A 24,626-nucleotide genomic window follows, 5' to 3' on the forward strand; every position below is an offset into this window, starting at 1 on the left:
TGATGAAAATGATTACTTAATGTTATAAAGTTACCAATTAAACTTCCTCAAATAAAAGTATAAATATTGGGAAGTCTCATGAAATCTTAGCAACATTTCTCTGTAAAATTTATGTAGGGAAATTTATGTAAGGAGAAGTCTCATGAGAGATCAAGGAAATTGTCAAAATTTTTATTTAAAACATTTTCCAAAGATATTTAAAGTATTACTTTTGCTAATAAGACAAATAAATGGAACAAACCCAGAAAGGATATTTCCATGTGTAGGAACTTCATTTATGATAGATATAGGACATCAGAACTTATGTGGTAAATCCTGGATAGTTTATGTTGAGAAAACCCTCATCATATAGAAAATAAGAACATAAGTACATCTTATCACACAAAATTAAACCTTAAAGAGTTTACATATTTAAATGTGAAATTTAATAATAAAGTTGGTAGAGGATATAAAAGAATCCCATTTTTCATTGAGATAGAATTTCTTATATCAATTCCTGGAAAACACGAACTATATAAAGAAAAAAAATGATGAAGTATACTTCATTGAAATTAAGGATTTATATCCAAAAATGAGAATAGACAAATATAACAGACAAGTGACAAGTTGGGACAAGTTATTTGAAAAATTTAAAACTGCAGATGATTAATAACATAAAGTTTGCAAGGTTTTGCTGCAAATCAAGAAAGTGACACGAAATCAAGAAAAATAGGTACATTATAAGAATAGGCAAGTCACATAAGGGAATATAAATGTATGACAAGCATATAAAAAATAAGTACAATCAAGGAAATAAAAACGTTGGAGAACAAATGTAGATTACACATTGTATTGCCACTTCGGTAGAATAGAAAGCCAGATAATATCTTCTTCTTCTTTTTTTGTTTTAATCTTTTTTTTTGGACTAGGGACTGAATCCAGGTGCACTGAGCCACATCCCCACGTCTCCAGCCCTTTTTATTTTTTATTTTGAATCAGGGTTTTACTAAGTGACCTAGGTACTTGCTAAGTTGCTAAGGCTGGCTTTGAACTTGCAGTTTTCCTACCTCAGCCTCTTGAACCACTAGGATTACAAGTATGTGCCACCATAACTGGCTTCTAGATAATTCTTGAGAAGGAAGTGAAAGCTTTTGCAGTGGTGCATGCCTATAACCACAGCTATTCAGAAAGTTTGGTAAAGAGGGCTTTGAGTTCAAGGTCAGCCTGGGCAAATTAGCAAGACCCATTGCCAGAGAGGGGCGGTGATTTAGAAACCCTCTGGTTCTACTTGAATTGCATTCCAGTGTGGATATTTTGAAGAGCAATGGCCATAAGTACATATATTCCTTTGATAAAAAAAAATTATACCCCTATACCCCTTGATGTATCACCACTCCAATATTTTGTCACAGCTGATCATAAACATTCAAGTATGAGAATAGTCCAAAAGAATTTTTTTCTAGAAGTATGTGAAGTAGAATTTTAGCAAAGATATTTCTCTGTAAAATGAAATTGTTCTTTAATACTGTCTATGTATATTTGATATATTTATGATCCTTTATTTTAAAAATAAAACACATTCTCATCTTAGACATGTAGTGATAGAAAGCATTTGGAAATAAACATAATTTATAAAATTAGGAGAAAACATATATGAATTATGGAGTGTATATTTGAAGCATCAAGTTTAACTTGCATATATTGAATTTAAGTACAGTACTAATAATGTATGTTATATCTACTCTGCAAAGCTAAGTTACTTTGTTGCTTTGTTGTAGTGTAATTGCAGGTTTTAAAAATTAAATTAATAAATTATTTGCCCATTTTATTTGCATACAGTCACATATGTAGAATAAAAATCAGGTGTTTAATGAAAAAAATTATAAGAAATACTGTATGGAATTTGGAAAACCATTACAACCTTGTATATATGTGTGCCTCTATATACAAATATATATATATATATATATATACATATATATATATATATATATATGTATATATATATATATATTATATTTGTGTGCCTATATACACAGATATATATATATATATATATATATATATAAAATGTATGTTCAAAGAAACTATTTTTCTAAGTTAAATACATTCTAAATAAATTAAAGAATGTAGAGAATGTATATACATGTGGGCTTGTACATGTATATATGACCCATCCTAATGGAAAAAGAAGGTCTAGAATTAAGGACAACCCAGTAGCAATAAGCACACCTATGTCTAGATACTGGTTTCTAAATATTATTTTTCAATAAAGAAAATCAAGACTCTCAGATTGTATCTTAGAACAGAAAAGGGAGATTTGTGGGAAAACTGTCAAAATCTGTAACTACTTAGCAATATTGCTCTAATTTTTTAATATAGTTTTGATAGTTTTCATAATAGGAGCAAATGGGTGAAGTTTGAATAGGATCATTGTCGTATTTTTGCAAATTTATCTGTAAGTGTAAAAATGTCCCAAAATAAAAAGTCTAAAGGTTTAAGAGTAGTTTCCTATGTTAGAGAACAGTGATTTGATTTGAAGAAAGAAGACAAATGAAAATATGTGTATTCATAATGTTCTGATCAACTATAGATTAAAGAATAAGATTAATTAAGGTTTGTGCAGCTTGATAAAATAAAATAAAGTAAAATAAAACAAATTACCCTAGCTTAATCCAGGCATTACATATTTAAATGCATATCAAATCTAAGCAAGTATGAAAATTTTATGTACTCTATTAGTTGTGGCCAAAAACTAGATTGTTGGTTTTTTCTGATAGGGCTAGTAAGACAGCTAACAATTTTTGAGCCCTTACTCTGAACTAGGCACAATTGTAAGTACTTTACATGTAGTACCAAGTTTACTCTTTGAGTTAGAGTAAACTTTCTACAGTGAAATCTATTTTTTTCCTTTCCAAAAAGGAAGACAAGATAAATTGGAGCTAAATAGCTCTCCCAAGGTTATAATTTATAATGACAAATTTGAACATAGTTAACAATCCCAAAAGTTCATGCTCTTAGACATTACCATCTGCAAATACTCTTAGACCTCATTAGCCCTAATATTTCCTTAAAAATAAATTTATGTGCTTATATTTTAGCTTATGTTTTAATAAAGCTTACATACCCACATTTTATGCTAAACATATAAATTTAAAGACTTTAGAAAATAAGGCATATTTAATTTCAAAATAATTCTAACAAAAAAAATTAAACAGTTCTGACAGTAGGCTATTTTTCAGAAGACTCACAAACTACTGGGAAACTATGTCACCGAAATCAGACTTAGGGTAGAGCTGAATGACTTTGAAATCCTTAAAACGATTCATAAAAACCCAGCAATATTTCCAGTCATGCCAGAGGTATACACAGAGTGAAAGAAACTAGAAATTCTATAAATAAAGTACAGTCCTCACTTATACTAGTTGAACAAACAACTAATGTGAATTTGACCAGTGTACACCATGTATTCCAGGTCTCTCAACTTCTGTTACATTGCTCTATGAAGCAGAGGCAGAGGAGGAGCACCCTGAATCCCACTGCCCACTCTTTAGGAGATAGATTCATGAGTCTCCAGAGAGAATTAAACCTGCTCAATCATTGCCTTCTGCCATGTCTTCTTCTTGTTTATTTATTCATTCAATCAATGCTGATCATCTGAAGATGCAAAACATTGTGCATATATTGAAACTAAAACAAAAATTAAGTTTTTCCCACTTGAAAATACAAATACAACAGGACAGAAGAAAGTAGCATAAACACATTTTATCACACATCCAGCAGGTAACAGTCATTTTCTTATTTACTGTTAACCTGATAGAAAAGGCCTTGACTTTAAGATAATACTGAATTCCCAGCTATACCTACTTATTAATAAATGTCATATAGTACCTCTTAACATTTCAGAGAATGCAATTATTTTTATCATGGAAGTGTGATCACAATTTGACTTATATTTTTTGAATTGGTTCAATTTGGATCAGCATATTAATAATGTACCATGTCAGAGTTGTAATTATTCATCATGAGCATAATTCTGTCAATCGATGGAAGACTATGATTCACATGTAGGAAGAATTAAAAATATTCTAAATAAAAGACATTATATTTAGTCATTGGCATACAAGAGTCATCAATGAATGTGGTTGCCAAGTTTTACTTATGGACTTTGAAATGAAAGTAATTTAACTCTGATCTGACTTTAGTGGGCACATACTATATTAACTGTTCATGCTTCATCAGTTGAATGCATATTGCAAATATACCTATTTGGGAAAGCTGGTTATTTTTTAATATATGTTTTAGTTGTAGTTGGACACAATATCTTTATTTTGTTTTTATGTGGTGCTGAGGATCAAACCCAGGGCCTTGCACATGCTAGGGGAGTGCTCTACCACTAAGCCACATCCCAAGCCCTTGTTTTTTTTTTTTTTTTAATTAAGATAACTCCTTCAAAGGGCTGGGGATGTGGCACTCGCCTGGCATGTGCGGGAAGCTGGGTTCGATCCTCAGCACCACATAAAAATAAAATAAAGATGTTGTGTCCACCGAAACTAAAAAATAAATATTAAAAAAATTCTCTCTCTCTCTCTTTCTTTAAAAAAAGATAACTCCTTCAAAGCATTACCATAATACCTGGATCATCATGTGACTAATCAAAATTTAGCTAACAACTTGATTTTGATATCAGTAATTCACATGCTGGTCCTAGTTGAGCCTATTCAAAAAGTATAAGTCAGATTGTGATATTCACATTTTCATGATAAAAATAAATGCATTCTCTGAAATATAAGTTAACTTGCATTATTAAAATTATTAAACCTATGACCTATGCTAGATGGAAGGAATCTATCCCATGAATGCTAATACTTATGTCAACCACATGGTGCTGTGCTTTATTTTACTGGCCCAGAGAACTGAGTTGTTATGTTTTTTGCCAGCTAAGAATCTGCATATTCTTCCTAATATTGCTTGGACTTTTCATTCCTACCTGCCAGGCAACATTTTCCTGTCACATTGATATTGGAGCATGAAGAAGTCACATCTGAAGTGATAAATTTGCACCAGAGAGGAGTCCAATCTGTCCTGTGTCACTGCACACATCCCATCATTTTATATTGGAACCAAGCATTGACTTTTAGAAGGTGCTCCCTACGTTGATGCATTTGTGGATTTACCTTTAGAAAAGCTCCTCACAGGCAGGGTTCCATGACCAGATAATTGGATCATTCATGCTGCCTGATTTATGCAGCAACTCTCAAACTGTATCATCAGGAAGCTCTTTCATTCCTTCCACCAAGAACCAGTCAGGTAGAAATGACTCACACCCTTTGAAGGAACAAGCCTTGAGAAACTATCTTTTAAGACATGGAGAAAAGACTTTATTCACTCTTCCTCTTTATTCAGTCATCCTCATAAATACATCTAACTGAAAAAAAATTAATATGATTCAGTTGCTTTCCATGAATTTCCTGTCCTAATCATAATTCTGTGTGCTTTACAATACTGGGAAGGAATATGATGTTTTGAAAAACAACAGGATCCAGAGTTTTGAAAATCTAGTCTTAAATCAAAGTTCCATGGCACTCACCCTTTTAGTTCTTAGCCACTTACTAATTCAATCATACACTAGTTTCCTTATCTGAAAATGGGAAAATTAATATTTGTTTTATAAGGTCACTTGGAAGATTAAATGTAAATGTGTTTTAAAAACTTTCTTGTCACTTAGGATACATGATACAATAGTGGTTGATTTCGTTTGGGTGAAAATCCTATATATTTGTCAGTTAAGTTTCAAATCTGCTTGGTACTAAAGAAAAATGATATCTCCTGGGATTCCAAGAATAAATAACATCTACCCCCTACTTTCCATCTTCTCACCCCACACATAAACCTTGTGGTAGAATGGGTTAAGGAGAGAAATGGATAGATATGTTCATCACTAATGACATGACAGGAATCAGCAATGGGGAAAATGGCTTTGGATTCTAACAGCATTGCTTTGAATCTAGTGGCTAAGATTCCAAGCAACCATCTTTGATTTTGTCCAAACCTCTCACTTTTCATTTCCATTATTTTAAAGATATCACATCTCATTTTCCTTTCATATTCACTCTGTTGTATCCCCACCACCATTTCACAGTGGTGACTCCATCTTATGTAAGTTGAACGATCTTATAGCCTGGACTTACCTGCTTCAGGTCTATTACATCAGAATTCTCTTTTCAATATAAAAATATGATTAAGTTGGTTATAAGCTTTTGACTCAATGAAAAATTTCCATCTATTATTCTAAAGTCAAAACGGGGGTTATAAATTCCTTAATGAAATGGCCTTTCCTTGCATTTCTAGACACATCTTTTATCACATAATTTCTCAGGCTCTCCTCTCTGGGTTTACCAAATATTTACCAGTCATGTTTTTGCACCAAAATGCTTCTGAACAATTTTCTTGACATATCCATCCCTATACCCAAATCCCACCTTACACATTCATCTTGGTCCCTCCCTCACACTTGTTTGATACATAGATAGAGAGATTGATAACTCAGACAAAAAGTACTTTACAACTGTTTAGAATTGCAAAATTATTGTGAACATAGTACTGAAAGTCTGTACCTCATATTTATTTTCTCTTTTTAAAATTTTACATTCATTGCACATTGGTGACAACAGTAAACTGGATACTGTTTTTGTCAACTGTTTTGCTTTTGCAACCAGAAGACCTCACTAGAGCAATTAAGGAGAAAAAGTTTATTTGGGGGCTCATGGTTTCAGAGGTCTCAGCCCATAGATGATCTACTTCTCTAATCTGGATCTGAGAAGTAGCAGAATATCATGGCAGAAGGGTGTGGTATAAGAAAGCAGGACATGAAACCAGGAAGCAGAGAGAGCAAACTCCCCTCACCACAGACGAAATACAAACCTCAATGGCACTTCCCCAGGCACCCATCTCCTCCAGTGTCACTCTACCCGCTTAGTTAATCTCTAAGTAGATTAATACACTGAACAGGTGAAGGCCCTCATGACCAGTCCTTCACCTCCGATCCTTCTTGCATTGTCTTCGCCCATTAGCTTTTGGGGGACAATTCATATCTAAACCATAGTAGATATTGATACGTTATTATATAGTGAAGTTCATATTTCATTTGGATTTTTATTATTTCCTAATATTCATTTCACATTTCAAAGTCAAGCCAGATTGCCACATTAAATGTAACAGTCACATCTCCTTTGATCCTTTTTAGTTTTGAAAGTTTCTCTCATTTTGTGTCTGAAGATCTTGACATTTTTCAGAGATTTTCAAACAGGTATTTTTGTAGAATGTCTTTCAATTGATATGTTTCTCTCATGATTTTCCAATGATTAGACTGGGGAAAGAATTTTTTGGAGGAAAAACCAAAGAGATGAGCAAATGGCATTTACATCACCTTACATAAGAGAAGTACACAATCAACACGACTTTTCACTGTTTATGTTGACCTTAGTTACTGGCTTGGGAAAAGATTTATCAAGTTATTTTACTATAAAGTTATTGTTTTTTGTTCTCCTTTTCTAGGAGTTGGTTATATGCGCCTGCGCGGGGCCGCGCTAGAGGCGGCAGTGGCGCTAGGGACCGGAGCGCGCGCAGGAGCTAGAGAGCAGTGGTCTCCGCGCCGGCCGGTCCGCAGCTTCGGGTGCTCCGGCGGCTGCAGCTCCGGAACGGGTGGTTGGGGAGGGGGGTGGGGGGACGCCAGGCAGGTGGGGTGCGAAAGCGATGAATCCTCGGCTTTTCCTCCCTCTTCTCCGGGACCTGCTCTCTGCCTCCCGCTCCAACGCCCGGATGATCTGAACCGCGAGGGCGCCGAGAGCCAGGGGCCCTGAGGAAGCCCGGCTCCTCCCCTCCTCCGCTCCCTCCCCGGGCCGCCGCCGCCGCCGCCGCCGCGACCCCCTCCTCGCTGCCTTGGCCGACCAGAGACCTGCCCGCCCGCGGCTGCTCCGGACCTAGAGGATCAAGACATAATGGGAGCATTTTTAGACAAGCCAAAGATGGAAAAGCATAATGCCCAGGGGCAGGGTAATGGGTTGTGATATGGGCTAAGCAGCATGCAAGGTTGGCGAGTTGAAATGGAGGATGCACATACGGCTGTGATCGGTTTGCCAAGTGGACTTGAAACATGGTCATTCTTTGCTGTGTATGATGGGCATGCTGGTTCTCAGGTTGCCAAATACTGCTGTGAGCATTTGTTAGATCACATCACCAATAACCAGGATTTTAAAGGGTCTGCAGGAGCACCTTCTGTGGAAAATGTAAAGAATGGAATCAGAACAGGTTTTCTGGAAATTGATGAACACATGAGAGTTATGTCAGAGAAGAAACATGGTGCAGATAGAAGTGGGTCAATAGCTGTGGGTGTCTTAATTTCTCCCCAACATACTTATTTCATTAACTGTGGAGACTCAAGAGGTTTACTTTGTAGGAACAGGAAAGTTCACTTCTTCACACAAGATCATAAACCAAGTAATCCGCTGGAAAAAGAACGAATTCAGAATGCAGGTGGCTCTGTAATGATTCAGCATGTGAATGGTTCTCTGGCTGTATCAAGGGCCCTTGGGGATTTTGATTACAAATGTGTCCATGGAAAAGGTCCTACAGAGCAGCTTGTCTCACCAGAGCCTGAAGTTCATGATATTGAAAGATCTGAAGAAGATGATCAGTTCATTATTCTTGCATGTGATGGTATCTGGGATGTTATGGGAAATGAAGAGCTCTGTGATTTTGTAAGATCCATACTTGAAGTCACTGATGATCTTGAGAAAGTTTGCAATGAAGTAGTTGACACCTGTTTGTATAAGGGAAGTCGAGACAACATGAGTGTGATTTTGATCTGTTTTCCAAATGCACCCAAAGTATCACCAGAAGCAGTGAAGAAGGAGGCAGAGTTGGACAAGTACCTGGAATGCAGAGTAGAAGAAATCATAAAGAAGCAGGGAGAAGGCGTCCCCTACTTAGTCCATGTTATGCGCACATTAGCAAGTGAGAACATCCCCAGCCTCCCACCAGGAGGTGAATTGGCAAGCAAGCGGAATGTAATTGAAGCTGTTTACAATAGACTGAATCCTTACAAAAATGATGATGCTGACTCAGCATCAACTGATGACATGTGGTAAAACTGCTCATCTAGCCGTGGAGTTTACCTTCACTTCCAAAGGAGAGTGCAACTCAACTTTGTTGAACCTTTTAGCATCCAGCCTCAACTTAAGGAAGGGGATATGACATGGGTGAGAGTGATTACACCAGAGAACTTCAGCAGTACAACAGCTAGCCCAGAACTGATTTTCTTTTCTTTTTTTTTTTTTGTAAATTTGAGACTTATGTAAACGTGATTTCAAACCATAATTCATGTTGTAAATCAGACTCCAGCAATTTTTGTTGTATGATTTTTTTTGTAAAGTGTAATTGTCCTTGTACAAAATGCTCATATTTAATTATGAACTGCTTTAAAATCACTATCGAAGATACAAGAAATGTTTGGCTTGTTGTGTGATGCAACAGATATATAGCCCTTTCAAGTCATGTTATATTTGGATTTGGGGTTGGGACAGGGAGAGCAGCAGCCATGTCAGCTAGGTGCTCAAACATGCACATGATTATGGAGAAGAATTTCAAAATCTTACAAAACTGAATATCCCAGGAGTGATGGAAAACTATCTTAATGTTCTTGGCAAGGGATTGGCATTGTTGATAAAGCCACTCTCTTTATTTAACTGTGTTTCAGGATGTTCTCTCCTTGTTGCTATGAGTATTGCAGGTAATACAGTATATTCATAAGAATATCAATCTTGGGGCTAAAATGCCTTGATTCTTTGCACTTCTTTTACAAGTCCTTACATTTAATTACTAATTGATAAGCAGCAGCTTCCTACATATAGTAGGAGACTGCCACATTTTTGCTATCATGATTGGCTGGGCCTGCTGCTGTTCCTAGTAAGATATTCTGAATTCCATTTTATCAATAAAGCTTGATTTAATAAACAAGAAATTTAATCATGTATGTGTAATTCCTCTTTTACCCCAGCCTTTTAAAACACCATACCATTGTAAATGAGATGTTCTCAAAGGGAAAGATGTTAGTCTCTTTTAATTTGACAATACTGTTTCAGTCACCAATGAAATTGTTTTCCTTCCATTAGAAAAACTTAAAAGATTTAAGTCTCTCTTGTTCCTTAATTTGTTTTTCAAAATAAGTTTCTTGCAGGCTGCTTACTTTTCATTAAGATGTACATCAGCTTGAATTTGCCTACTGTTTAATTAAATAATTGTCAAAGTTTGACAATCTAACACTCTATGGTAGGTATGTGTGTGTTTGTGTGTGTTTGCCTGTGACTTTTAATTGGCCCATGTCTTTAGAATCCAAGTGGTTAAGATGTATTTGTGATTTGAAATATAGCATGTTGATAATATTTAGCTGTTGGCCTTTAAAAATAAATTTCAAAGCTTAAGGAATTGTAGATATAAACCTAATTTAATTTAGGCTTAAATTTTTCTGATTAAGCATGTGAAAGTAAGTTTTACAATCTGTCACATTGAAAAGACTACTGTTCTGTGCCCTTTTGTATTTTTGTCTTTCTAGGTTGAATATTGTATTTATTATCATGTAAATGAATCAGTTAGTAAGCAGATTCCCCACTAGAAAACTACTAAAATGTAAGATTAAAATACAGCATTAAATAAAAAATCAGAATTTTGTGTATAAAGCTAGTATAAAAAAAGGAGTTGGTTATACTCTTTTGGCCACATGCTATGGGACCAGTGAAAAAAGATGAGGGGGCTTGAAATTATTATGCTAATTATGGTAAATGGTATTCTCCATCCTGCTGATTAACTACAGCCAATGCTAGAGATTTTAATAATAAATAGGTAAGGAAAATCTAATCTAAACCCATTTGCTGTGATATTAATAAACACTAATTGTCTCACCCTTGGCCCTTGGTGCAGTTGTTGGTCCCCCTTGAGAGCACAGGCCTACAGGCAGGATCTTCCAGCAGAGCCATAGAAGAGAGCACTGTCCTCAGTAACAGCAGATGTCCTTCATCCAAGAACACTCATGGTTGGCTTCTTTGACCCAGCCTGGCTTCCTCTCCTCACAGTACATGTCACTGTCTGCTTCCCAAGGTTTTTCTTGCTACTCCAAACATAAATCATAGAGTTGCACTGGAAGTTCTCAATTTTTTAAAAATTTTAATGTGAAATAATTCAGACTACTGAAGAATGCATACAACATCTTTCAACACCGTAAATGATACTTAAGCAAACACTTAGGCAACGACCCAGGTAGAGAGAGCATTAGAGTGACTCACAAATCTCTTGTGTCCCTCTCCCTGAGGCACCCCCTTCCTAACCCCAGGGCAGTGACTGCATCCTGAGCCCAGTAGGAGTCACTCTTTCCCCTTTGCAAGGGTCACAGGAAATGTCTTAAGCAGGCTTCCTTATTCCAAAGTCACAAAAATATGCTTTCAAGATGCTTTACACTTTTGCTTTCCTATTTAGTTTTTTAATCCTCCTGAAATTGATTTCTGTATATGATTTGAGGTAGGATCTTGCTTTATTTTTCCTATCTGGATAAGGATTATTTTAGCATAATTTATTAAAATGCCAGTTTTCCCCCCATTAATTGGCAATATTGCCTGTGTTATATATTTGACGGCTGTATCTGTGTATTTGGACCCTGTTCTGTACGACTGTTTGAATTTTTTTTTTTTAATTTCTGGGCCCATGCTACACAATCCTTATTATAATATTTTCTCCTGAGAGATTTTTTCATATATATATATATATATATATATATATATATATATATACACATATATATATTTAAATAGTTTATTATTAACCAATATATATTGGTTAATTTACTTTTATTTTTATTGTGATATAATATTTGTTCATCTTTATGGGGCACATTATGATAATTTGATACATGTATATAATGTGGGATAAACAAATTAGGGTAATAAGTACCTCCATCTCTTCAAACATTATTATTTTTACATAGTGAAAAATTTAAAGGAGAAACAAGAATGCTATTATGTGCAATTGCTCAACTCTGTTTCCATTTATTCAACATTATTAATGCTTTTAAGAATTTTTATGCTATTCTAAATGGTATCTTTTAAAAAATTTATGAACATTTTTCATATATATGTATATATATATATATATATATATATACACACACACACACACACACATAAAAAGGATATATGAATGTGTACACATAAAAGATATATATATATATATATATATATATATATATATATGAAAGATATATATATATATATATGAAAGATATATATATATATATATATATATATATGAAAATTTTCTCTGGAAAATTTGTATATATGATAGTAGAGAATATTTTGATATACCTACATATTAGCTATAATTTTATACCACATCTTAATATCTGGTAGAGATAGCCTTCCTAGGCATCTCCTTGATTGTACTTTGTCCTCACATATAAATTTAGACTCTGCTTATCAAGTTATACACACACACACACACACACACACACACCCTCTTGGGATTCCTTTGAATAAATTAGTCAATTTGAAGAATATTTTCTAACCCATGAGCATAATATATTTCTCCATTTATTTAGGATTTTTTTCCTATTTTTTCAATAAGGATAGAGAATAATGGAACTTTTAGAATGTTTGTGTCATGCTCTTTTTTAACTTTTCATTATGCTTTATTGCCTGGAAAATTTTGCACATGAACTTAATCAAATGTTTTGAAATGCAGGGAGAAGCAGTAACAGAATGCAGAATCTTAGGTCTTTATAAGGCCACTTCCCTTAACACTGTTATTCATTCCATATGTTTCATTTATTTGAACTGTATGTATTCAAGGTGTACAGAATGAGGTTTTGATATATATACATGAATAGAGAAATGATCACTACAAACAAGTTTACATGCCTATCCCCTTTCCTAGTTACACTGTGGTTATAACAAGAACACCTAAATTCTACTCTCTTAGCAAATATTTGGTACATAACACACTATTATTAATTCCAGTCTTCACTATGTACATGAGGTGTCTATTCTTGATTCTGTGTATACCTTGACCTACTTCTTCCATTTCCTCCCCCTCACCATTTCTGGAAAACATTGCTCAACTCTGTTTCCACTTATTCAACATTATTAATGCTTTTAAACATTTTATATGCTATTCTAAATGGCATCTTTTAAAAATTTTACTTACTTTATTTTTAGAGCAGTTTTAGGTTCACAACAAAAAGGCATCCCAATTTCATTTTCTAAATCTTCATAAAGTATATAAAAAGACAAAAGGGTTTTTTTTTGAGAGAGAGAGAGAGAGAGAGAGAGAGAGAGAGAGAGAGAATTTTTTAATATTTATTTTTCAATTTTCGATGGACACATCTTTATTTTATTTTTATGTGGTGCTGAGGATAGAACCCAGCACGCTGTGCATGTTAGGCAAGCATGCTACCGCTTGAGCCAAATCCCCAGCCCCCCCAAAATTTTTATATGTTGATATTACATATATAATCTTGATAAATTTTTCATTCAATCTAATAAGTTTTCTACAGATTCTTTTGGATTTCTCATATATACAATCATGGCATCTGAAATAATAGCAATCTTGTTTCTACCTTTAAAATTCCAACATGTAAAAATGAAAATGTTTGAAGAGATAAAAGTGCTTATTACCCTAACTTGTTTATCCCACATTATACACATGTATCAATGTGCGCCATAAAGATGAACAAATATTATATCACAATAAAAATAAAAGTAAATAAACCAATAATACTTGTTAATAATATATGATTTAAATTAATAATATAATTTAAAAATTCTTTTATTTTTCTTCCTTTACTGTACTAGGACCTTTAGTTCAATGATGATAAAAATTGTGATAGCCCTTACATTGTTATTCATTGCAAAAGAAACATTTTCACTTTTTCACCATTGAGAATGTCTGTAGCAGGATTTTTGGTTTGTTTTACTTTACCATATTAAGGAATTCTAGATTTAGAAGAATTTTTAAAATCATAAATGATATTCAATTTTACCATTTTCTGTATTTATTAAAATAATCACATATTTCCCCTTAATCTTATAATTTAGAAAATTACATTAGTTAATGTTTAAAATTTACATTAATTAATGCTCAAGTCAGCTTTGCATTAATGGAAGAAATAAACTTGATTCTGATGTACTATCCTGTGGCTATGCTGCTGGATTTGGCATGCTCATATATTGTACAGAGTTTTTATATCCATAACTATAGAACAATTGGCCAAAATTTTCTTGTCTCCTACTGTCTTTAGTAGGTTCTGGAATCACGATGTTGAAAGCTTTGTAACTTGAGTTTGGAGAACATTCCCTTTCTTGCTATTCTTAAGAATCATTTGTGTGAAATTGGAATTATTTTCTCTTGACCAATGGTAGACCTTACCATTGAAACCATTCCTGAACATTGAAGTTATTTTGACCACTGTTGCATTTATTTGAAGTATGTAATGTTATTTAAGAAAATTTTGGTTTTTATGATATTATACTTCCTTCCTGACTACAAATGATTTCATATGAAGCAAATTTTTATTAATAACCAAAAGAGCAGCCACAGGAAGGCCTTAAGCTTGCTAATTGTGGAGTCTGGACCTCTTGTTCTGGAAGGTCACAGGGCTGATGAGATAGATCTGCCCAGAAATAAGAGCAAGTGAGCACCAGAGAAATGGAAGCAGCCTTCCTTAGAGAACAAGAAATGCAATTTCTAAGGTTGTAGATTGCATAAATCTCAGTTTACCATCCCAAGAAGAAGACAATTTCAGACCCCACTTACAGAACTCATCTTCTAAAAAGAGCACTGGCCACCACTATGCTAGGGAACCATCTTGTTTAACTGGGCAACACTAGCCTCCATTGTTCTTCTTTGTTTATTAGATTTTAAATTGCCTGAGCAACTGATGTTAATATTTATCTATCATGGCCATAATTTTCTGAAAATTCAGACTAGTTCCAATTTATAGGCATGAATATTGATTTATAAAATCAATTAAATACCTCTAAAAATGAGGTTGCAGAGCCAAGATCTGAATGTAAGGACCCTGGGATTGGAAGGGACTTCAGAAATCTTTTTGTGGCCTGTATGCTGAGAAGGTCAAAGACACACAGTTGGCAAGGGCCAGAGTCCCATCCCAAACCAAGGACCTGACTCCTTGGCCAGGTTCCATTACCTGGAAAGATTGTCCCAGGCTGCAGTCACTTGATTGATGCTTTCCAAAACTCTTTACAGTGTGACAAACTTGCCTTTGTGAAAAGATTGTATAAAGACAGCTTTAAATCTCTTTCTCAGGAAGATAATTGGAACTTTTCCGCATGTAATAACCCCTGGTTAAAAGGCAGAAATGTATATTTCCTCACGTAGTGAGTTCATGTGGAAAGTGGCCTAAAATCAACAAGAAATTGCTTGATCACAAATGAGTACTTCATGTTCTAAATCTATCTTCATTTTAAAAGAACCTTTTAAAGCTTCTGCTGGCTTCTGATCCTCTGATGCCTTGAGGTTTCAGAGCATTTTCTCCAGTGCTATTGATTTACTCCCATTCAGCAGACCCTTATTTAGTTCGACTACTGCGGACGTTTACGAGACCCTCGCTGTGTGTCAATGGGAGCACACATATGAGACAGGGATGGCACACGTGTGGGGGTCTTCTAGGGTGGGAAACAGAAGAGCAGCATATTGTCTCTGTCACGTGGTGACAGGTGACAGCAGTGTAGAGGATGTTTGAGCTGGCCATGGGCAACTGGTGAGATCCCATCAGGAGGACAGCCATGGAGCCCAGGGGTGGAGCAGCATGGCACTGGGCACTATGGGGGAGGAGTGGGTGCCATGGACAGTGGGCCTTAGTCTGAGGTCTGGGGCAACCATTTACTAGCCATGTGGGCTTTGCTGATATGTTCCTTTACTTCTGTCTGCCTTGGTTTCCCCATAAAGTAATAACAGGACACAGTTCATAAGGTGGTCGTGAAAATTAACAGGTAAGCACTTAGTATAATACTGGGTGCATGGCAAAGCTTACCAGCTGCTTCTGCAGAAGACTCTCAGTAGCTGGAGGAAGCTGGCCAGTTTGGGACCACAGCTTCCACGATAGGTTAGTTGGACCTTATTATAAAGACAAGGGAGGTTTCTGAGCAAGATGGTGATATTCCCAGAGCTCTGACTCAGAAAAAGACTGTCACATGATGAAAGGAAAGGAGCCTTCCATTAGTCAATGCTTTGCCCTGTGCGCTGTGTATTTGTGTGTGTGTGTGTGTGTGTGTGTGTGTGTGTGTGTGTGTGTGTGTGAGAGAGAGAGAGAAAGAGAGAGAGAGAGAGAGAGAGAGAGAGAGAGAGAGAGAGAGAGATATTTCCTCTACAGAATGCCTCTGATGCCAGAAGCCTTGTCTTCCTCAGTTGCTGGAATTCAGGGCCTGCTCATTGGATGGATGGATGAATGGATGGTTGGATGGATGCCCTGGAATTCTCACAACAGTACCCAGATGTGGACAGGAAGAAGATAGTAGGCAATTTCACAGATGAGGGAAACTGGACACCAGGAGACTCAGTGATTTCCCCATTGCCCCACAGTGAGAAGCAGCACTGGGACTGGAAAGGTGGACTTTCTACTCTGGGTGCAGAAACCTGTCATGCCAAACTGACAAGTTTAAATATAGTATTCACTACTAATGACTTAAATTAACAACAGAAGACTAAGGTCATGGCAGGAAAGTCTATGACCAATAGAGCCAACAATAGTAACAGCATAAACAACAATAAATTAATAAATGGATACAATTCTAATTTAAAAGTTTAAAAGGTCCATGATGCACATTAGATGGCAGCACTGAGCATCACTTTAAGGACTCTGCTGGGAGCAGCTGTCACATCCCTTCACTGAGATTCTGTCTAGGCCACATCAGGGCTGGATTGCATTACTTAAGCATCAAAATTATTTAATACTTAAATCATGTAGGATTTAAACATCCTAGTAGAAGAATCAAATCCCAAATTGAAGGGTCCTTGTGTCACCAACTTTCCTCCTGTCACAGCAGGCCGGGAAACAGGAAAGGGAAATGTGCTCCCTTGACCTCTCAGAGGCTGGCTTTGGCTGCCTCTCTATGTCACTGAAGAAGTCCCTCTGGGGAAGCCTTGATTTCTAGAAGCCTCTGAGACAGGGATTGTTTCTTCCCAGTTAAGGTGTCACAGAGACACTGGCTTCCTCTGGGACTCTGGATGGGCTGAGTACATCTACTAGCACATACACTAGGCCCTCCTTCCTGGCCCTCTGACTCCCTGTCCTAGGCACACTGGTGGCAGGTCACACATGCTAGTGCCCAGGCTCCCTCTTTCTAGGACCTCGCTGAATAGCTAATGCTTATTGAGGACCCAGTGTGTACCAGGTGTTCTGCTCCAAACACCAACCTCCAGCACCAACCTCCAGCACCCACATGCTTCACTTCCAAACTACCCACCAGTGTCCACGCTCATGTTCCAGGCTCCTCGTGGCTCCATATTGACTTCCCAGGCTGGTCTCCTCCCTTCTCACACCAAAAGGGCTTGTTCTGGCTGCACCCATGGCTCAGGAATGCATAAAGGTGTCTTTGTCACGTAGTGACAGGGACATGTGTTTTCTCTCCCCAGGCAATGGCATCATGGAACTTTAACATAGAGAAATGGTGGTTGCGATTTAAAAAGTGAATGTGAGAGGCTTTCAGAAGAGGAACTTGGAGATATGCAGATATGGCTTCAGATCACACCAAGTGGCAGTGTCTGTGCCCAGCATCTCCCTCACTCTGTGTGTTGCTTCCCTGTGCTCTGTGGCCGTCCTGCCAACACAAAGTTCCAGTGACTGGAGCCTTGACTAGCTTGAGCACGATAGAAAAAACATACAGACGAGTATAAAAACAACAATAACATGACTGTTCATTAAGTGTTTTACGGGGATTAACTCCTTTAACTCTTACCACACAGTGGGGCAGATATACAATAATAGCCATTTTGCAGATGAAGAAACTGAGGCCAAAGAATTCACTTTTCCATGATCACAAGGCAGACCCTGGTGGTCTCTTCTTCTAGAGCCTGAGGTCCTGAACTCACTCCACCTTCCACTCAATTTTCTACTAAAATCCAATGTGAAGTCCATTGACCTTTGTTGTAGAAATATAGAAAGTAGCCCCTTCTCTCTCTCTCTCTCTCTCTCTCTCTCTCTCTCTCTCACACACACACACACACACACACACACACACACACACAGAGTCATTCATTGTTGAAGGAGAGCAGCAACAGATACCTCCCAAGGCAGTGACCAGAGAAAGGAAGCCACAGACAACCTGGAGTTGAGTGTTGCCTTTGCCTTACTGTGTTTTGCTCGTGAACAAAATAATTCACTGTGTGTTTCTGTGTGTGTGTGTGTGTGTGTGTGTGTGTGTGTAATCCCAAGAGCAGTGTCCAAATTTGTCCATATGGAGCTGTGACAGACAGCATTATGGTAATTTCTCACAATTGGACTTGAATTTCCTTCATATTCTCTTATAAAAATATCAGCCACACTTGCGTGGGCCCCACAACACTTTTTCATACCCATTTTTGTCAAGGTCAAAATACAAGGAAGCTCTTAGCTGCCAAGGACCTTGTTCACCTGTGGGCCTCTGAGAATGGGGCTTCTGTCCCACAGTTTTCGTCCTCATGCTGCCCAGCACACAGTGAATGTTCAATAAATGTTGGTTCACATAAAATAAAATATGAACCCCCCTAGGAAGGGGAAGGGGTGGGTCACTTCTTGATCCCTGTACCCACGGCTCCTCACTGCTCTTTGTGGGCTTTGCCGGGGTCTCTGCCTCTGATCAGTCTCTCTCTGTTGTATGCCAAAAACAGAGCTTGCCTGGTGAGCGCCAATGTCAGATCAGCCCTAGGACACAGCCCATAGGACACATAGGGTCTTTTGTCCCTACTATGTAAGAAGCAGAGAAAGGAAGAGTGAGGAAGAGAGGGAGTGAAATTCATGAATGGTGCTGAGAATGAGGGGAGAGGGGACTCACCCTGGGACTTACAGCTGAGAGAAAATAAAGAGCCTGAATTGAGAGACTCCTGGACTTTACTGTGAATTAAACTCTGTTTCCTAAGAAGTAAATTGTGGACTAGAAAGGGAAACCATGTGCACTTGGTTTTGTGCTATTCAGTCCTGCCCATGGGCTTTCTGTCTATTGCTTCTAGTTGGCTGGGTTTGTTGGCCTAACTTGCCTTTAGGTCCACACTCGTTGCCTGGGCTCTGGCTTCTTTGTGGGTACTCAGGGGCCTCATGGCCCTAAGACAAGAAGAGTGAGGGGCAGTGAGCACAGCCCAGCCCATGGCACCCACAAAGAAATTGGGGAGAATTCTGAGATCTCAGGCTGGTGTCTCGCAGCACACAGTAAGTAGGTGGCAAGCTTTGGGGTAATTTCACAATGCAAAAATGGGTATTGACAGGGCCTCCACAATTTACTTTTAAGGATTATGTGTGCCCTTAATACCTGATGTGTCTCCCTGAATTGCTTTGGCTTTGCTGAGACAATTCAAGACTAGATATTTTTGCACTGCAGAAAGAAGCCCCATCCTTTTCAAAAGAAGTCAATTTCCAGGGTTGAGATTCACTTTCTTCAAGGGAACAATATAGCACAAAAAAGGATAAAAAAAAAAGATTTTTTTTCCAGCTAGAACTCAATACTACAAATTCACCTCCTCAATACTTTAAGTCAATTAATTGATCATGGCAAATTATGATCCAGTGAACTCAGCCAGCTGCAGTCTAACCAAGATGGAGAAAACTACATTTTAAAAGTTTGTTCACAGTAAAAACAACTTTTGGAGAGTATGTTAAGGTAAAACATCAGGTTCAATATAGAATCGTCTTTCCTCTTGACTCTGATTACCCAATATTGAAGATCCTGCAGTGTGCTTTGAAAAAAAACATATAGCTTTTGTAAAAATTGATTTTTGTAAGCCACACAATCTAAAGGAAAGCAGGGTGGACTGTAGCTGATCAACAATAAACTACCTTTAATAAGTTCCTCTTCCTGAGTTTTTGGTGGGAAATACATTTATTGATCATGTCCTACATTTTTTTTGAAGCCACTTGGCAAAATCTGCCCTAGATGATCCTCTAAGAGAAGATGATGCTGCTGCCGCTGGAAGACCAAGTGTCAATCTGGGGGAGGGGAGGCAAGAAAGGAGATTGCCATGTCTTGATACTGGGGTAGAAAGGGAGGATATAGAGTTGTCCCTTGGTATCTATAGAGGATTGATTCCCAGAAAAATCTGTAGAAGCCCAAATTCCTTAGGTAAAATGGTGCAGCATTTGCACTTAACCTACACACAGCCTCCTATATGCTTTAAAGCATGTCTGGATTCACCATAATACCTAATATAATACAAATGCTGAGTTGTTCTGCTGTGTTATTTAGGGAATGGGGAAAAGGTCTGTACATGTTCAGTACCGATACATTTTTTCCTCAAATTTTTGCCATCTCTGGTGGGCTGAATCCAAGGACACAGAACTGCAGATATGGAGAGACAGTTGTACAGTGAATGCTCATTCAGAGAAATCTCTGTGTATATCTTTCTAAAATTTACATCACTAAAATTGTCTTAGAGAAAAATTTTGATATGTAAGAAATGAATTGCTGGACTTTTGAGTTAAAAATGATCTTCTGCACAGAAAAATATAGAAGTCTACATGTTTAAGAAAAATTTCAAAGTCACAAGTGAGGTCTTTAAAATATTGGTGAAAAGATGAGGTTTTGGAGAAGTAAATAGCCCAATGCACTCCAATATCTGTATATCTGTTGTGGTGAGTATTACTGTGTTCACTAATGTCAGGTTTATTCCTTGCTGAGAGAGTGAGAATGTTTTACTTCCCTGTCCCTTTGAAGTAGGCATGGCCCTATGACTTACTTTACCCAGTGATGGGGATCACTTCCACTCCTTGACTCCCCATCCTTCTCTATACCTGTTACATTGTGGTGGTGTCAAAGTACATGCAGAGGGAAGCTGTCTAGGAAGTTTCCTCAGCCCTTGGTGGACTTGCAGAGCAGGACATGAACATATTTCTGATAATCCACTTTGATTCTGGACTTATGTGTTACTGTAGCAGAACCTAGCACATCCTCACTGGTTTATAGACTTTTGGAATCACGTTTTCATTCATTTATTTGTCATGTATTTTCTGCACATCTGTTAAATGACTAGCAATGTTCCAGGACTGGGGACATGGCTGTGAGCAAAGACAAACCTCCCTAACCTAATGAACTTAGCATTATGTGTTTTCCTCACCTAACTTGACACCACAGTAAATCATCTTTTGTATTTTCCTTCCAGTCCTATCTCATACTTGATAATGGATGTCATGTTCTGGCTGAATGACTTGCTGAAACTGTTTCACAAATTGCTTTCTGTTATTTACAGGTCAAATAAATGAAAACTCAGCCAGCCTATATATTCCATTCTTTTAAATCTTTTTTTCTAAAAATAATTTTCTTGAATCTCTTTTGATTTTTATCACTAGAGCTTTTTCCAACTCAGTCCAGAAGCAGCACATGTGAGGACAGAGAGCGAGCAACCAAGGTACATGGAGACATGGTTGCTGCACAATGTTCTGTGAAAGATAAGGAGGAGGATCCATCTGTACACATTCACTCTGAAGCATGCTTCAGCTCTGATGTGTTAAGACATTGGCATGGTGATGGCCCGGGTCACAATAGTAGGGTGCAGAGATTAAGCATAAGCTTTGATAATAGTCACAATGGGTTCACATCCTAGTTCTGCCAGATGTTCACAATGTGAGCTCTGAAAATTTCTCTTATTAATTCCACAAAGACTTGTTGAGTGCCTACTATGTGCCAAATCCTGAATTGAGAACCATGCAGCAAACAAGACAGACATATAGCATGTATGTGATAGATTAATTATGAAATGGATCAATTTACCTAACGTTGGAAAGAAATGAAATTGTCATGACAGTAATTTGACCTGGTTTTCACAATTATGAAAAAAGAAAGAAGTTAGGACCTAAGGGCCCAATATGAGTTAAGCATAGAAGGGAGAATACGAGCTTTTCAGGAAAGGCAGTTGGTTGGTGCAAATGCCCCAAGGCACAAAGGAGGCCAGTGGGTCTAGAACAAGGAAAGCAAGGGGCAGAGGTATATGAGAGGATTTGGGAGATGGAGGCAGGGGCCCAATAGTGCAGGGCCTAGGAGTTAGGTTTTTACCCTTAAATCAATGTGAAGTCTTCAAAGAAGGAAGATACATAGTCAAATCCTTTGCCAAAAATCACTTTGGCTTCTCTGAAGAGTACAGATCTGATGGAGGCAAAAGGGAGCAGGAGGCCGTGAGGAGTCTCACTCTGAGATGGTAATGGGATCAGGGAAGGGGCACAGAAATTCAGTAGATATTTAGGAGGTAAAGTGCACAGAGCAGAGTGATTAGTTGATATGGGGGAGGCTGGGTCAACAGTGATTCCCATCTTTCCAACTTATAGAAAAACTATATGGGTGGATGAAGACCGTATGGGTGGATGAGGGCATGATTCTCCTTAGAAGAGGGAACTGTACTTCACCAATGCAAATTATTCAAGTCAAGATCTTCTCTCCCAGAAATGTCAGTAGTCCCTGAGGAGGGAGGTGAGAGGTGAATTAGATCCTGAGTGAAAACTGAGCCCAGGGCCTGGCACATGGAGCTTGTGCAAGGATGGTGGTTGTTTCTTTTGATCATCATTATCAATCATCTGAGTGGGAGACAAGGCCCCTGTCCTCATACCATCTTGCCCTTCACATTTTGTACCACTCTCATTTTCTCATTTTATAATTCTTTTTCTTTTTTTTTTTTTTTTTTCTGGTACGGAGAATTGAACCCACAGTTCTAAATCACTGAGCCACATCCCCAGCCCTTTTTATTTATTTATTTATTTATTTATTTATTTTATTTTGAGAGAGGGTCTTGCTGAGTTGCTCAGGACCTCACTAAGGTGCTGAAGCAGGTTTTGAACTTCCATCCTCCTGCCTCAGCTTCCTGAGCTGCTGGGATTACAGGCATGCACCACAGTGCCCAGCCATCAGTGTGATTTTTGAACGATGTTTGTCTCCTCTCTTGACTTGAAGCTCCTAAAAGACAGAAACTGCATATGATTTTGCTCAGCATTGGAGTCCCAACACAAAGCATTGTGACAAAAATGGACAAACAGCTTGGACATGAGATACCTGCTTCCCCTGAGCCTCATTCTTTCTTGTGACATGTACCCCTTGACAGGTGTCTAAAGAAAGCCTGCCATTTGGTTGTTACTGACTGCACCAGAGCAAACCACACAGTTCTGCAGATTTCACTGCTAGGAAACAAATCAAAACTTGCCCAAAGCCTCAAGCACCTCAGGAAGTTCTTTGAAAATAAATGACAGATGTTACCTAGCAACACTTCAAGCTGCCTTTCGAGGCTTATCTGCCATCTCCCCTTCTCTCCACTACATAGTCTCCTCTTCTTGATACTCATAAGATCCTGTCTCTCCACTTCATAGTCTCCTCTTCTTGGTACTCATAAGATCCTGGGTTTTGAAAGGGTCTAGACTTAACTTTTGAAAACCAGGGAAATGAGAGAGAGAGAGAGAGAGAGAGAGAGAGAGAGAGAGAGAGAGAGAGAGAGAGAGAGAGATATCAAGGCAAAGTAAAATTCATATTTAACCTAAAATATTTGAAACATTAATTTCTACACTTCTCTCAAAGAACATTTATGAGAGCATCTATCCAGCAATAAAACCATTTGATTTACTGTGTGCATTTTCTTTTCTTAGTTTGCTCCTATAGGTACTATCTTCTAAGTGTTCGTATGGCATTTTATTTAATGCTTATTATTATTTATTACATCTTATGCAATGCCTTACCTCTGAACAAGATTATGAATACCACAAGGACTAGAACCAGCTCCTCGCAAGATATCTTGTTAACATATGTAGCAAGTACTTGTAATTAATTAACTGGGTTGCTTATCATTGAGAAAAAATAAAATTGAGAAAATACATAGACCCTCCTTCCAGATAGCAGAGTACCACCTGAGCAAATTCAAGGCAACTTGCCATTGCCAGAGAATCCTCTTGGCTCATTTGAGGTTACACAGTGAATGTTTTTCTGGTTCACATCCTAGATTGTCTGTTGGCTCTCCAGGAGCTAGCTCTGAACCCTGATTCTGCTTCATGGTTCATTAAGTAAGACAGTCCCCTCCTGCAAGGTTGTAGGTTTTGTTTTGTTTTGGTTTTGGTACTGGGGATTGAACCCAAGGGTGCTTAATTGCTGACCACACCCTCATTTCTTTTACATATTTTATTTATAAACAGGGTCTCAATGGGTTGTTTGGAGCCTTGCTAATTTTCTGAGGCTGTCTTTGAACCTGAGATCTTCCTGCCTTAGTACCCACCCCCAGCCACTGGGATTACAGGTATGCACCACTGCACCTGGCTGTAGATGGTTTTAATCCTGCTGCTTTCTTTCTTTATTTTTTGTTGACACCTAGCTGGTACAGGTGCAATGAATCCCTGCAACCTCTTGAACAAAAAATAACCATGAGCAAGTGAC

At 37.6% G+C, this 24,626-nt stretch overlaps 1 protein-coding gene across 1 annotated transcript; it reads left to right on the plus strand.

The window, feature by feature from the left end:
• Positions 1-7,622: 7,622 nt before the first annotated feature.
• On the plus strand, positions 7,623-10,012 carry LOC308658468 (protein phosphatase 1A-like). Its single transcript, XM_081311181.1, has one exon. The coding sequence runs from the start codon at positions 8,064-8,066 to the stop codon at positions 9,126-9,128; it is 1,065 nt and encodes a 354-aa protein (XP_081167307.1). The 5' UTR covers positions 7,623-8,063; the 3' UTR covers positions 9,129-10,012.
• Positions 10,013-24,626: the final 14,614 nt, after the last annotated feature.

The sequence above is a fragment of the Spermophilus citellus genome, assembly GCF_964194105.1.
Source record: "Spermophilus citellus genome assembly, chromosome: 10".
Taxonomy (NCBI): Eukaryota; Metazoa; Chordata; class Mammalia; order Rodentia; family Sciuridae; genus Spermophilus; species Spermophilus citellus.

Coding starts and splice junctions, on each gene's coding strand:
- LOC308658468 (XM_081311181.1), top strand. CDS start 8,064: ATGCAAGGTTGGCGAGTTGAAATGGAGGATGCACATACGGCTGTGATC.